Source organism: Perca fluviatilis, chromosome 7 (assembly GCF_010015445.1).
Source record: "Perca fluviatilis chromosome 7, GENO_Pfluv_1.0, whole genome shotgun sequence".
In the NCBI taxonomy this organism is placed as follows: Eukaryota; Metazoa; Chordata; class Actinopteri; order Perciformes; family Percidae; genus Perca; species Perca fluviatilis.
In genome coordinates this window covers 1,132,959-1,145,152 of record NC_053118.1, presented here as the reverse complement: position 1 = coordinate 1,145,152, position 12,194 = coordinate 1,132,959, and the positions used below count along the sequence as shown (strand labels likewise).

At 39.4% G+C, this 12,194-nt stretch overlaps 1 protein-coding gene across 10 annotated transcripts in view; it reads left to right on the top strand.

The window, feature by feature from the left end:
* Window positions 1–237: 237 nt before the first annotated feature.
* The window catches only part of ubr5 (ubiquitin protein ligase E3 component n-recognin 5), a 56,179-nt gene continuing 44,222 nt past the window's right edge, over window positions 238–12,194 (top strand). For 5 of the 10 annotated variants that reach the window (XM_039805043.1, XM_039805049.1, XM_039805045.1 and 2 more), the window contains exons 1-5: window positions 239–478; window positions 8,476–8,520; window positions 8,656–8,737; window positions 9,937–10,013; window positions 11,529–11,648. In XM_039805043.1, the coding sequence (XP_039660977.1) occupies window positions 417–478; window positions 8,476–8,520; window positions 8,656–8,737; window positions 9,937–10,013; window positions 11,529–11,648 (386 nt within the window). In that variant the 5' untranslated portion in view covers window positions 239–416. Of the gene's footprint in view, window positions 479–8,475; window positions 8,521–8,655; window positions 8,738–9,936; window positions 10,014–11,528; window positions 11,649–12,194 lie in introns of all 10 variants that reach the window. The other 5 variants (XM_039805041.1, XM_039805051.1, XM_039805050.1 and 2 more) reach the window with 2 other exon arrangements.

Here is a 12,194-nt window from a genome sequence, read left to right as displayed (position 1 = left end):
GCCTACTTTACCCTTTTTTGGCCTTTATAGTACAGTATCGGACCTGAAAATGACTGCTTAAAATGCAAATAAACACGGATACATTGGGTGAAAACAAAGACTTTGGAGTGTGAAAATTTAGTATTTTTGATTACAGTATTCTTGCCTTTCTTCTTGAGGCCAATCCCGTCCAATTTAACACATTTCCTGTTTGTGCTCGGGGTCCAACCAGCGGAGTGGTTGCATGTGCACTAATCAACACACTGAGAAGAAGCTTGGTAGAGTTAAGATGGCGGCATGTGGGTGAGGAGGCTGGGATCTAAACTCGAGGTTTTTCGCCATTAAACGATTCATATGAATCCACGTATATACAGTAATCGAAAGAAGAACAATTTCCACATCTTTCACACGCCAGTGTGTGATTTTGGATTGACCCCATGACATCTATACACTTCGTGGTTCACCCGTTGCCCGGGACTGAGGATCAGCTCAATGACAGGTATTTTGTAGCGGCCCGTGGAAAAGAATAATTTAAATCAATATTTACGTGCGGGGTATGATATATAGTATTTGAGATTGTAATTACGAATGATGTTGACATTGTCATGCGCGTTAAGTCGGGTTTAAATTATTTAAATGACCCCCCAGGGTTGAAACAAGGCCCGGCATCTTGAACAATCCTCGTTAGCCTGCTAACGTTACTACCTAGCTAAACAGTCGGTCCAGTGCTAGCTAGATGCTAGCCCGTTAACTGGCTATAGTACGCTAATAGCTAACACTAGCAGGCTGTTTCCTTGATTCTCTGGAAGGATTGGCTCACAGTCAAAGTTGAGATAGACAATGCGGGTTGGGGGATGGGGAAAAGAGAGGGAAATAAGGGTCGTAAAACGCTACGTTATCGAAAAGATACGAATTTTCTTTTATAAATTATAGATACACTCTTTTGACATGTGTCAGTGTTTGTTTTGTGGGCGTCTCGTTGATTATCATGATCAATGAAGTAGCCATCGTTAGCTAACGTATAGCTAGCTGCTAATGCTAGCAAGCTAATTCGCTACCACGCTCTTGACAAAGCCAAATATTTGTGTTCCAGTGTCTTTTTTTGTCGGGGTGTTTTTGAAAGCTTTAATGGCACAATTTACTTGCTAACGTCGTCGGAAATAATGATTTAATTTGTCAGTTTTTTTTTAAACATTGCGCACCAAGATAAATATCTAAAATATGCAGGGAAGCACAGTTAGCAACATTGCATTTACATTAATCCTGTTATCTACTTTTAGTAAGGGGACTAGCCAAGGTTTATAAAGTGTGTATGAAAGATGCTGGATTATTCAGTGTTCACGTGATCATACACTTTATTTCTTTTCACTGTAACACAAATACCTACAGCATACTTGGGACAGTTATTTCAATTGCACACACTATTGTTAATAGTGGGATGCTGCAGGCGTGCACATCACTGTGTTAAATGGGGTTTCTTTATAGGTTTTCGAAACAGAAGAGATCATGAGACCGTAGTAGTTGCAAGAAAGGTCCAGGAAATTTCGTGTGACCTGTATTTTGGCTGAATGTGATTTATGATAAACCTATTTATATCATCCATTGAGATTGAACTGATTAATGAGCTGTTCTACTTAAAGACAAAGAGGTTGAGACGTGTTTTTAGAATGACCTTGAGTTTAAGAACTGGTATAGGCTCAGAGTATTTGAACGCCTTTTGCAGGTTGGTATACTACCTAACTCTGGGGGACCAGCTTCGGTCTAACTGACAGGAAAGCTCAGTTACTCCCCTGGTTACACTTGTTATTGAGAAAGCCACCCAAACATCTTGGTGGTATGGACCATTGGTTAGCTTAAGAGGTCATGGCTGTTACATCCCCAGGCATGCATGCCATTGCATGCTACAGTCACCATGTGCTGCTGGGAGGCCCCCTCCTCTTATCCCCATGAAGGAACTTGCAGTTGTCTAAGCAGATAAGTGCCTCTATCTGAAGTAAAAAGGCTTGGTCCGGCTTGGCTTTTTTGAAGTGCCTGCCTGGCATGAACATCCGGTCAGATTCCCTTAACCAAATGCCACTGGCTTGCTTGACCTAACTGATGTCTGCTTAGACACATTAGTTTAGCACAGTGGAATGGCAAATACCATTCTTTGTTCATAGTGAGTTGGATGTTTAATATGTTTTGGCTGTGCTTTAGTGAAACTGTTTTATTTATTTTAGTTATGTATGTGCTAGGGTTTGTTTGATGGGTAGGTTAGTGAATGACTGACCGATCTTGATGCTGTGAGTAATTTTCACCTCCCTTCCTGTAGTGTTTGGGCTGCTGCATGGGCTTCTAAATGTGCTTCTGCATTGTGAGGATATTTCTACTTTTTTACTACTTGTATCTTGCTCAATTTCTTGAGATTGTTTGGTTTGTTTGTGTGAGGGCATATTTTATCAACCAGTGAATTACACGGACAATGGAAAATGAACAAATGGCACATATACATTCTATTTGTATGCCTAAGTGGCCATGACATTTTCATTGCTTGTCTTTTGTTTTTGTGCAATCATGAGCAAGATGTATAATATGTTTAGGTTTACACCTGGTATTAACATTTAAAGTGTTTTAAATAGGCTACCTGATCCGTAACTGCAGTGCATTTATGTTTACCACCGAGGATGAGTTTTCTTCTTCTTGCTTTCCATCCAAAATGCCAATTGGCATTTGTTGATGTATAAGTAAGGTCATTCATCACAACAGGTGCCCCTGTTTTTCTGTACCAGGTGTGGAAGAAACGATTTGCAAAACTATATATTCAAGGTGACAGCATAGGCCAAATAGTTTCTTGAAAAGACACTAGACAAGTATCGTCATACAATCTCAGACATCGTGGTTAAGCGTGTTCGGATAAATGCAATTCCTTAATACGGATTGTCCGTCTGTATTGTTGGGCTGTGCAATTAATCAAATTATAATCGTGATTTTTGAAGAAGGTAATTAGAACATGACCTGCAATGGCCAACAACAGGCAATTAAATAAGGCGTTGGCTTTAAAAAGTGGTAGAGCTGATTATGTTCTAAGTTCACAGCAATCCATGAATGTATAGTTTTCGACATTATGTTGCAGTAGCATGCTTGACACTTGCTTTGCACTATACAGGGCTCTTAACGTTTTTCATACCATACCAAAATTAATGCAGATCTTTACCAATTTAAAATCTTTGTTTTCTACATTATCATAAGTGGGAATAATTGAAAGTGACCTTTTAACATAAATAAAACATCCTACAAATTATTAGATTTTCAATCAACCGTTTTATTTGAGTTGCCCCCCAAAAGCTAGACGATGGCCGTGCTAGTTGGTGTGTTTAAAAGTTGGAGGAGGTGCTGGACAAGATGCACCTCATGGGAAGAGGCACAGCATGTTGGCAAGGAAAAAATGCAAGGAGAGATCTCATTTCAGCCTTATGTCCCATAAGGCAGGGGTCTTCAACTTTTTTTTAAACCAAGGACATCTTAACTGAAAGAGAGATGGACCCCTACTACTAATATTGTATAAAATTTAAGTTGCATTTTAAACTGGGCCTACAATGACGTGTGGGCAGCCTAAAGACTTTATAAATTTTTTTAGTGCATAGAATACTAAGCTATTAAAACAATAATTGTTGGCACGATTTTATAAATATTTTAATTCTCAACATAAATGTGGCACAGTGAATCCTTTGGCATGAACTGTATCTGTGGATGGATACCTTAGTGACTACCTTACATATAGGCTAGTAAGCCTATCATCAGTGGGGATTTATATTTGGTAATATTAGTATGTACAGACTTTTTAATTTTTGAAAAAACTTTCAAAATTAACTATGTTTTGGAGGCCCCCCCTGCAGTGACTCTGAGGACCCCCTAGGGGTCCCGGACCCCCTGTTGAAGATCTCATGCCATAAGGGATAAAGTGGAGTAAATAAGTTAAGTGGTTAAAGTTAGTAACATGATTGGGGAGTTTTGACTCCTCATAGTTAAAGTGATGGTTCGGAGTAATTCACCCTAGGGTCCTTTGCACCATGACCTCGAGCCAAACACCCCCCCCAGAAGCTTTTTTCACCTGGGTCGAACATTGGGAAAGTTAGCGTAGAGTAGCGTTATCAGCTGAATAGCTTAACACAGGGGCTAACGGATCCACGTTTGTATCTCGTAAGTTACCCCACTAATAATGCCCGAAATGATACCAAACGTCTACAAGTAGTACAAATAGGTTATGCACTCATAAAACGATGGATTGGAAAGTTTGTAAGTACACCAGAAGTTTATGAACACTTGCCTGCTCTCTTCAGCTCTCTGTTGCTGCTGCTGCTGCTACCTGCAGTTAGACGAGTGCTTAGGGCCGTCTACAAATTACTACACCGAAAAGAGATGCAACAAAAATACTTATTAATTTAATGATTAAATAAGGTAATGTCTCCAAACTGACCTCAATTATTACTTGTCTCCTGCTAGTTATACTACAGAACTTACTTTAAAAAAGAAAGTTAAATTAAAAGAGATGCGGTTGCATCTCTTTTCGGTGTTGTAATTTGTAGACGGCCCTAAGCACTCGTCATACAGCAGCAACAACAGCAGAGAGCAGAAGCCAGCAGGCAAGTGTTATTTACATAAACTTCTGGTGTACTTACAAACTTTCCAATCCATCGTTTTATGAGTGCATAACCTATTTGTACTACTTGTAGACGTTTGGTATCATTTCGGGCATTATTAGTGGGGTAACTTACGAGATACAAACATGGGTCCATTAGCCCCTGCGTTAAGCTATTCAGCTGATAACGCTACTCTACGCTAACTCTCCCAATGTTCAACCCAGGTGAAAAAAGCTTCTGGGGGGGTGTTTGGCTCGAGGTCATGGTGCAAAGGACCCTAGGGTGAATTACTCCGAACAATCACTTTAACGTAAAGTTATCGTCAGCTCACTCGTTGTAAATGCAGATGTCGTCTGCTGACTTGTTAGCTAGTGTTAACAGTCTAACGTTAGCTGACAGTTAACGTTAACAATAACGTTAACTAGCAAGCTTACTGACTTATTTCCATCCAAGTAAGGTGAAATCAGAGGCTGACGGTTCTGGCTCTGCTGTGCGTTTCCCTGGTGTTTGCTTTCTTGATGTAACGTTAAAGTACAGCAGTATCCCACCGCGGGACGCCACTGCACGTCACTCTGACAGTCAATACTTGGGGTGACAGGTGTCTGATTTCACGGGTCTATCTATATGTGTGTGTCTGTGTTTATGTGGTCAAGGAGGTTTAATAAGCACCGTGTGTGCTACACAAAACATGTAGGTAGTTTCATTTTCATTGTAAATTAGCACAAATTTACGGTCGTCCCATATTCATCCCAAAATGAATTTCTATCCTTCCTGATCCTATTTTCTTCCGCCCCAGGACAATGTGACGTCCTTGAGCTCAAGCCCTGACACTATAGTAATGTGGTGGCAGGAGATATTTTGTGTTGCAGGGGTTTTGGAAGTAAACGTCCTATTAATTTTTTCCATGGACAATGTTAGGTTAGTGGCAGATAGAATGAAATGAAACACTCTGGCTTGAAAAAACAAATTGTTTAATTGATAAAAAGGCAAGGAGCATTGTTGTGATAAACATCCAATGACTGTACTTAAAATATTGATGTTCTAAAGAAGCAATGGGCAAGTGTTTAAAATATGCAACAACTCTGACTTGCCTCTCTTGCAGGTGTCTTTCCCCATTGCAATAGCCACTGAGGCTCATGGGTACTGCAATTTTTGGAGGCATTTTAACAGTCTTCGGTAGTCTTGAGGTCTTGATCTCATTTAGGATCCTAGTGGCCTGAGGGTTAAAGCTCCTAGCCTCCCAGTGCTGGCCTGGTCTATTCAGTAGTACCTTCTTCCTGACCTTAACGGGGAGAAAAGGCTGTTATCCAGGTGGTTGGGATCCTAAAGGCGTTTTTCCATTACATGGTACCTCCTTGACTTGCCTCGACTCTACTCGCATTTTTTGGTTTTCCATTATGAAAAAAAGTCCCTGGTACCTGCCAACAGATACTTTATTTAGTATCCCCTCCGTCGAGGTTCCAAGCGAGCTGAGGCGATACCAAAAAGTGACGTAAAAACCTGCAGACTACTGATTGGTTGGAGAGAATCCTCACTAATCACTGTCATTATCATTGCTAGAGACAGACGGGGTTGTCCTGCGCGCACCACGGCAGTTTCCTGCAGCGTTGCTATGACAACCAGCCACGCTCAGTACTAAATCTCTCATTTGAAGTGTCAATATGTAATATACCAATTTCTAATGTTTTTATTGTTTCTTTGTCCAAATATGTCAAACGTCTGGCATGGGCAAAGCCATGGGTGTTCCAAATAGCCCACTTCATGATGTGTTGATGAATAAATTAGTGGTGGACCGATATCGGGTTTTCAAAAAATATCGCTGATGCAATATTTAGAGAGCAGGGCCGCAGAAATCTAAAGCTGATATGTTTTTTTGCAGCTAATAAAATACAACAATTTAGTAATAAATGAGACACAAAATTGCTGAACTTAAATTAACATTTATTTAACCCTTGTCTTGACTTGGGGTCAAATTGACCCGTTTTAAATTTTTGTTTTATATCAAAGTATGGGACGTAGAAATAAAAGCTGAAAATGTAAAGAAGAAAAATGTTACAATTTAAAATGTTGGAAAAAGCAAAAACAAGGTTGACGGGAAGCCCGCACAAGGGTTCAACACTGTTATGTATGTGTTGTCTCTGTTTAGTCTGTGTTTAATTGTAGTGCTAACCCCATTCTACAGTAGCCACACTGACAAGCCTGCCTGCAGTTAATCGGCCTTGTGAGCACAGGCATCAGCCGATTATCTCAAAATGGTATTAAACAGCCCCATTAATCAGTCAGCCGACTAATCGGTCTATCATTTAAATAAATGTATATTTAAAAACAATCTTAACAATACAATTACAAACTTGTTCTATTCAAAACTGTTATGTCTTAGATCGCAATGGCTAATGGCTTCATTTTGGCAGTTGAAATAGGTGTGACCAGACACACACACACACACAGACACAGACACTGTCAACACAGAAAAAGCTAACCTTACCCTCAAAACTATAGTGGAAATTGCTCTTCAAAACGTCATCTTTCAATGTGTTATTTTACTTGTGTCTCTATCCTATCATGTGCTGTTGGCATTTGACATTGGCCAAGATTTCTGGTCCAGGCAGCTGGTTGAAAGTGCAGATGTTTTTATGAAGATTTCTGAAGACCAACTGACAACAGTTTGCAGATTCAATACTAATGTTCTAAGCGACTTTGAGTCCATGAAAAGCGCTATATAAATTCAATTTATTATTATTATTATTATATTATTATTATTAACAATAGTAAATTAGTCAATTTCAGGATTTTAAAATGAACCAAAATTGCCATCCTTACTTCAGGCGCGAGAGGAAATTCCGGGTATTGGTGGGCGTTGTGACCAAAATTTTGTATCATGGTATTTTTTTATGATTCTGGCGTTTTCACTGCATTTCTTTTCTTTTGCATGACTGGGCCTTTTATATAGTTTATAGTGGCTTATTCTACTGTCATCATACATACATACATACATACATACATACATACATACATACATACATACATACATACATACATACATACATACATACATACATACATAGAATATAAAAACATTTTAATGTCATCCTATTTGCTGAAAGCTTTGATTACTATTATATAGGGTGTGATAATGATACAATACATGAAGGAATCAGAATGTATGAAATGGTGACAGAATGTAAACAATTCTTACGGTCCCATAGTAATAAAACAACCTAAAAATAGATGTATGCCAAAAACATTTACATTGCTTGTAAGTTCAGAAAATGAAATCACTTTACTGTAATGCAGCCTTTTTAAAAAAAGAAAAATGCCATTTGTGTCATAACACCATATTACAATATCCAAAATCTAAGACAATATCCAGTCTCTTATATCGATGTTAGATATAATAGCGATATATTGCCCAGCCCTACTTAATGCTAATTTGCTGGTGTTAGTTAGCATGACTGATTTACAATTATCAGTGTTAAAACTTTTGTTTGTGTCACACATTGTTGTGTGCCATGGTGTTTTACCTTGTTAAAGAGAGTTAGTTGTGGGTTATTAACTGTTGGGTTATAAAGTTTAAACCATGAGTGAGAAGAGTACGCAGTGATTAGGGGTCTCTGAATTCACTCACAGCTTGCCCCGACCATAGCCACTCCCTGCGGCTATGCACCTATGTGACGATAGACGTATAAGAAATTAAAACGGGTATACTGGATGAAAAGGTATACTGCCCAGCACTGATTCTGGGTATCCCTTCATATACTGGGGAATTTCTACTTCTGCACCATCAACTCCAGCACAGAATTTCTAAATTGCCCAGGCTACATTAATCTGCACTAATTGGGTCTTCCTTGCCTTAATATAGTCTCTATCTTCTTGTCAGGCTCCGTGAAGTCTCAGAGAAGCTCAACAAATACAGCTATAACAGGTAAGTTTGTGTCAACACTGTAACTGTAGGCTGCTTTGTTAAATTTTTTACAAATCGTTGTAAATAGGACCTTGTTTATTATCCTGTATATTGTCTCATTTGTCTCTGTGCCTTCCTTTTTCTTTTCCAATGCAGTCATCCACACCTTAGTCTGCTGGAGCAGGCTACTTTAAAACAATGCGTTGTCGGTCCAAACCATGCCGGTTTTCTCCTTGAGGTAATGCTTTAAGAAATTACATCACTAGCATTAATGACACACTTGGGGATCTAGAGTGTATGTTTATTTATTTATTGCCCAGCAAAAACAGTTCAGTATAACCGAACTGGGTCACTATAATCAGACGACCTCTGACTTCGCTATAATACAAAGTAATTTGCTTCTGCTTTACTTTATGGTTGTTTAGAAATTGGCACTGGATTTAATAGATTGGATGTGTACTGCAAACATCTTTCTCCTCAACAAAAGCTTTAAGTGTAGTTGATCTTCTTTAAGGAAAAATATATTGTCTAGTTTGTTCAATACTGCCTCAATAGCCGCTCTAACAGGTAGTTCAACATTAGTTGCAGCCAAACCGTGCTCCTCTTCAAATGCTCTAAGCGATGTCACTCGTTTTTTAGGCTACAACATGTTTTGTCACATACAGCAAACCTCTCCTTACTATCTACTAGCTGCCTGTCTCCTAAACACACTGTAAAAAAAACGCAGTCTCTGTAGACAGCACAGGCTCCATAAATGCCAACAAAAACAAACTGTGCCAACCTGGACCACCAAACATAAGTGTTCCAGCCAATAACCGACAAGAAGGATTTGGTGGTGGTGGTGGGGGTTAGTGCGCTGAAGGGAGGGAGAGGGGACGGGATGAGGAGCGAGGGGCGAGCTAGTCTCCGTTTGTTGGAAAATACTTTGAACGTCAACAAGAATTGCTGTCACCCAACGTCGCTTAGAGCACCTTTTTAAAGTCATCGTCTCAAACACGACCCATATTTGATAAGCGATTGTGATTGGCCCGTCAGATCTCAAGTTGCTGGACCAGACACATCTGCCGGATCAAATAAAACATGAGCTCGCAGATTCGTCTGGTTCCCAGGCAAACCCCAAATAGGCTAATCCAGTCATAACAGGGCTATAGAAGAGACATGTAGTAATTGACCTGATGTTGGTCAAATGTTGTGCCTTTACACTTTGCAATGCAATTGTGCATTAACAAACATAGTCTAATCTATTATAAACTAAACTGATATGCATGTAGACTACCATAGAGTGTTTTGGCTTTATGATGTTTAATTATGTTTGGCTTGATTTGAATTCCTAATTTGATAAATTGCACTCACATTTACAATATGGGTTTTCCTAAATTAAAATTTTTTAATTTGTCAGATGTGTGACCCTAAAAACCATGAATGCATCTCTTTTAGGATGGGCGTGTGTGCAGAATCAGCTTCGCTGTCCAGCCTGATCGCCTGGAGCTCAGCAAACCGGATGGCAGCGATGGGTGAGAGACTTCTTTATGATGGGATCTGTCCTGGAAACTTTGGCACGGAGTTGGAAAACAGATTGCTTGTGAAGATGTCTAGTACAAGATGCCCTGAACATGCTCAGGCTTACTGATAGCGGTTGCTGTGATTTTGAAGTCGGCAATTCTGCCCCTTTTGGCCCAGTATGAAGCAGTTGGACATGATTTCACTTGTAGAATAATACTCTGGCTCTTTGCTAAAAACTGTCAGGACTGAAACCTATATCTGAATACATCACGGGTCTATTCCCAAAAATTCCTCCAACAGACAGCTGTTGGACTGGGGTATGCTTTAGTGTTGTGCTTGTTATAAGTTATGTCTACTAGGTAAGTCTCACTACAGAGCTGTTTATCAGAGAGTTACATGCATTCCAGGGACATATTTTTGCTTTTCCAATATAAAATATTTGACTGCCTTTTTTATTCTAATCTTGATACCAAACGACCAACAGCAAGACAGTCCCAAAATTGTTTGTAACTTTCTGAAAGCCATACTTTTTACTAGCTGCTCTGTTTTGTGTTTGCTATGAGCATGTATTTTTGGTCAATGTCTCATTGATAGTTGTCGATATCCTGCCAGCAGAATCACTTAATTTAGGAGCTTTCAAGGCCACTCTAGCTGCTAAATATGCATGTGAATCAGTCTGTAAAATGCCGAGGAGCTCCCTGTATCAAACGTTTCTGCAGAACACATGTTTTGTTCCCTGCTGCAGACTTGCAAAAGAAGATGAGATGGTTTCAAATTGTAATAGCTTTTCAGTCAGCAATATTGTGGGCTGCTGGGAAGCCTATGGAAAAGAGTGTGTGTGGCCTGTTGGTCTTTTGGTTTGTTAGCTTACTGAACAAGGTCTAATATCCTCTGTGATTTTTCAGTTGTAACAAAAGTTACACGGGTTAGGTTGTATCAGCTTGTTGACTTGGCTGTCTGAATTTGCTGTTTTTCTGCATTGCATCTGAATCATTTAAATCTCTGTTTCTGTGACCCATTGCCCTACATTACAATATTTTGCTAAATGTAATTGTGTTATTTTGTTGGACATCTAAATATCAGCCTGTTCAATGAAACATTGGCACAATTTAGTTCCCTTGCCACAGCAAAACACCATTTTTACAAATTATACTGAACACATCAGTTAAGAATATTGAAGTAAAGTACTTTTGGTTAAACTCTGAAGGCATTCCATTATACATTCCATTAAAAGAAATCTTGAAATAGGAGAAAGCAGTCGCAGCCCCAAAACCCCAAGAACTTTAAAAAAGGAAAGTCTTGAACGAGGAACGAGTTGCAGCCAATTCTGATTCCCAAGGGTGTTGCCATGCTAGTCTCCAACATACCCCCTCCTGTTTCACTGTATAATATAAAAAAATAATAAAGAATTTAACAAACCTTGGGTAAATTTAGTTTCTGTTAACCCAGGTAATAAAAGAAAGTCTTTTGGTCCTTTTGTGGGACTTCTGTAGGTTTGTAACTGATCTCCCATCTTTTGTTTCCAGTTCAAAGTTGAGCAGTGGTTCAGGGACAGGAAGGAGCTCCAGGCCAGGCAGGACTAGTGATCCGCCCTGGTTCCTGTCTGGCTCTGACACACTGGGCAGACTGGCAGGCAACACCCTTGGGTAAGTTCTGGCAGGGTTGACAGAGACACATTGTCCTGTGGAAGCTTGGTGTTGAGAGCACAGATGCTGCAGCGGGTTAGGGGTGTATTCCCCACAGGGTTCTCAATTCTGAAGAGAGAACTTTAGGGTGCTGCAAAATGTAACGGATAAATGTCTCCACCAAACGACATGCATTGAAAAGCATGGCCATGTTCATTGACTCTGCTAAATTTGCAGTATGCAGTCTTCTAAGTGTTGTTGTTGACCACTGGATAATTGAGTTTCTTCTCAAAATATAGTTGTTGTGGTTCCTGATATTGAAGTTGTGCAGGTAAACTTTCTAAACTTGCACTCTTACAAAGTGATAGTTTTAAATATCTGAAATTATGGTTAAAACATCCAAAATATGTCCATAACACATTAATTATACTACACCGAAGTTTTTTTTTTTTCTTATAATGTCTAATTTAATTAGGATAAATGCCACCAGTTAATTTCTTCCTTCCTGTAAATGCTGCTGATGTAAAACCTTACTCTGGACTGCCCTGTCTCTGCTGTCACAAAGGC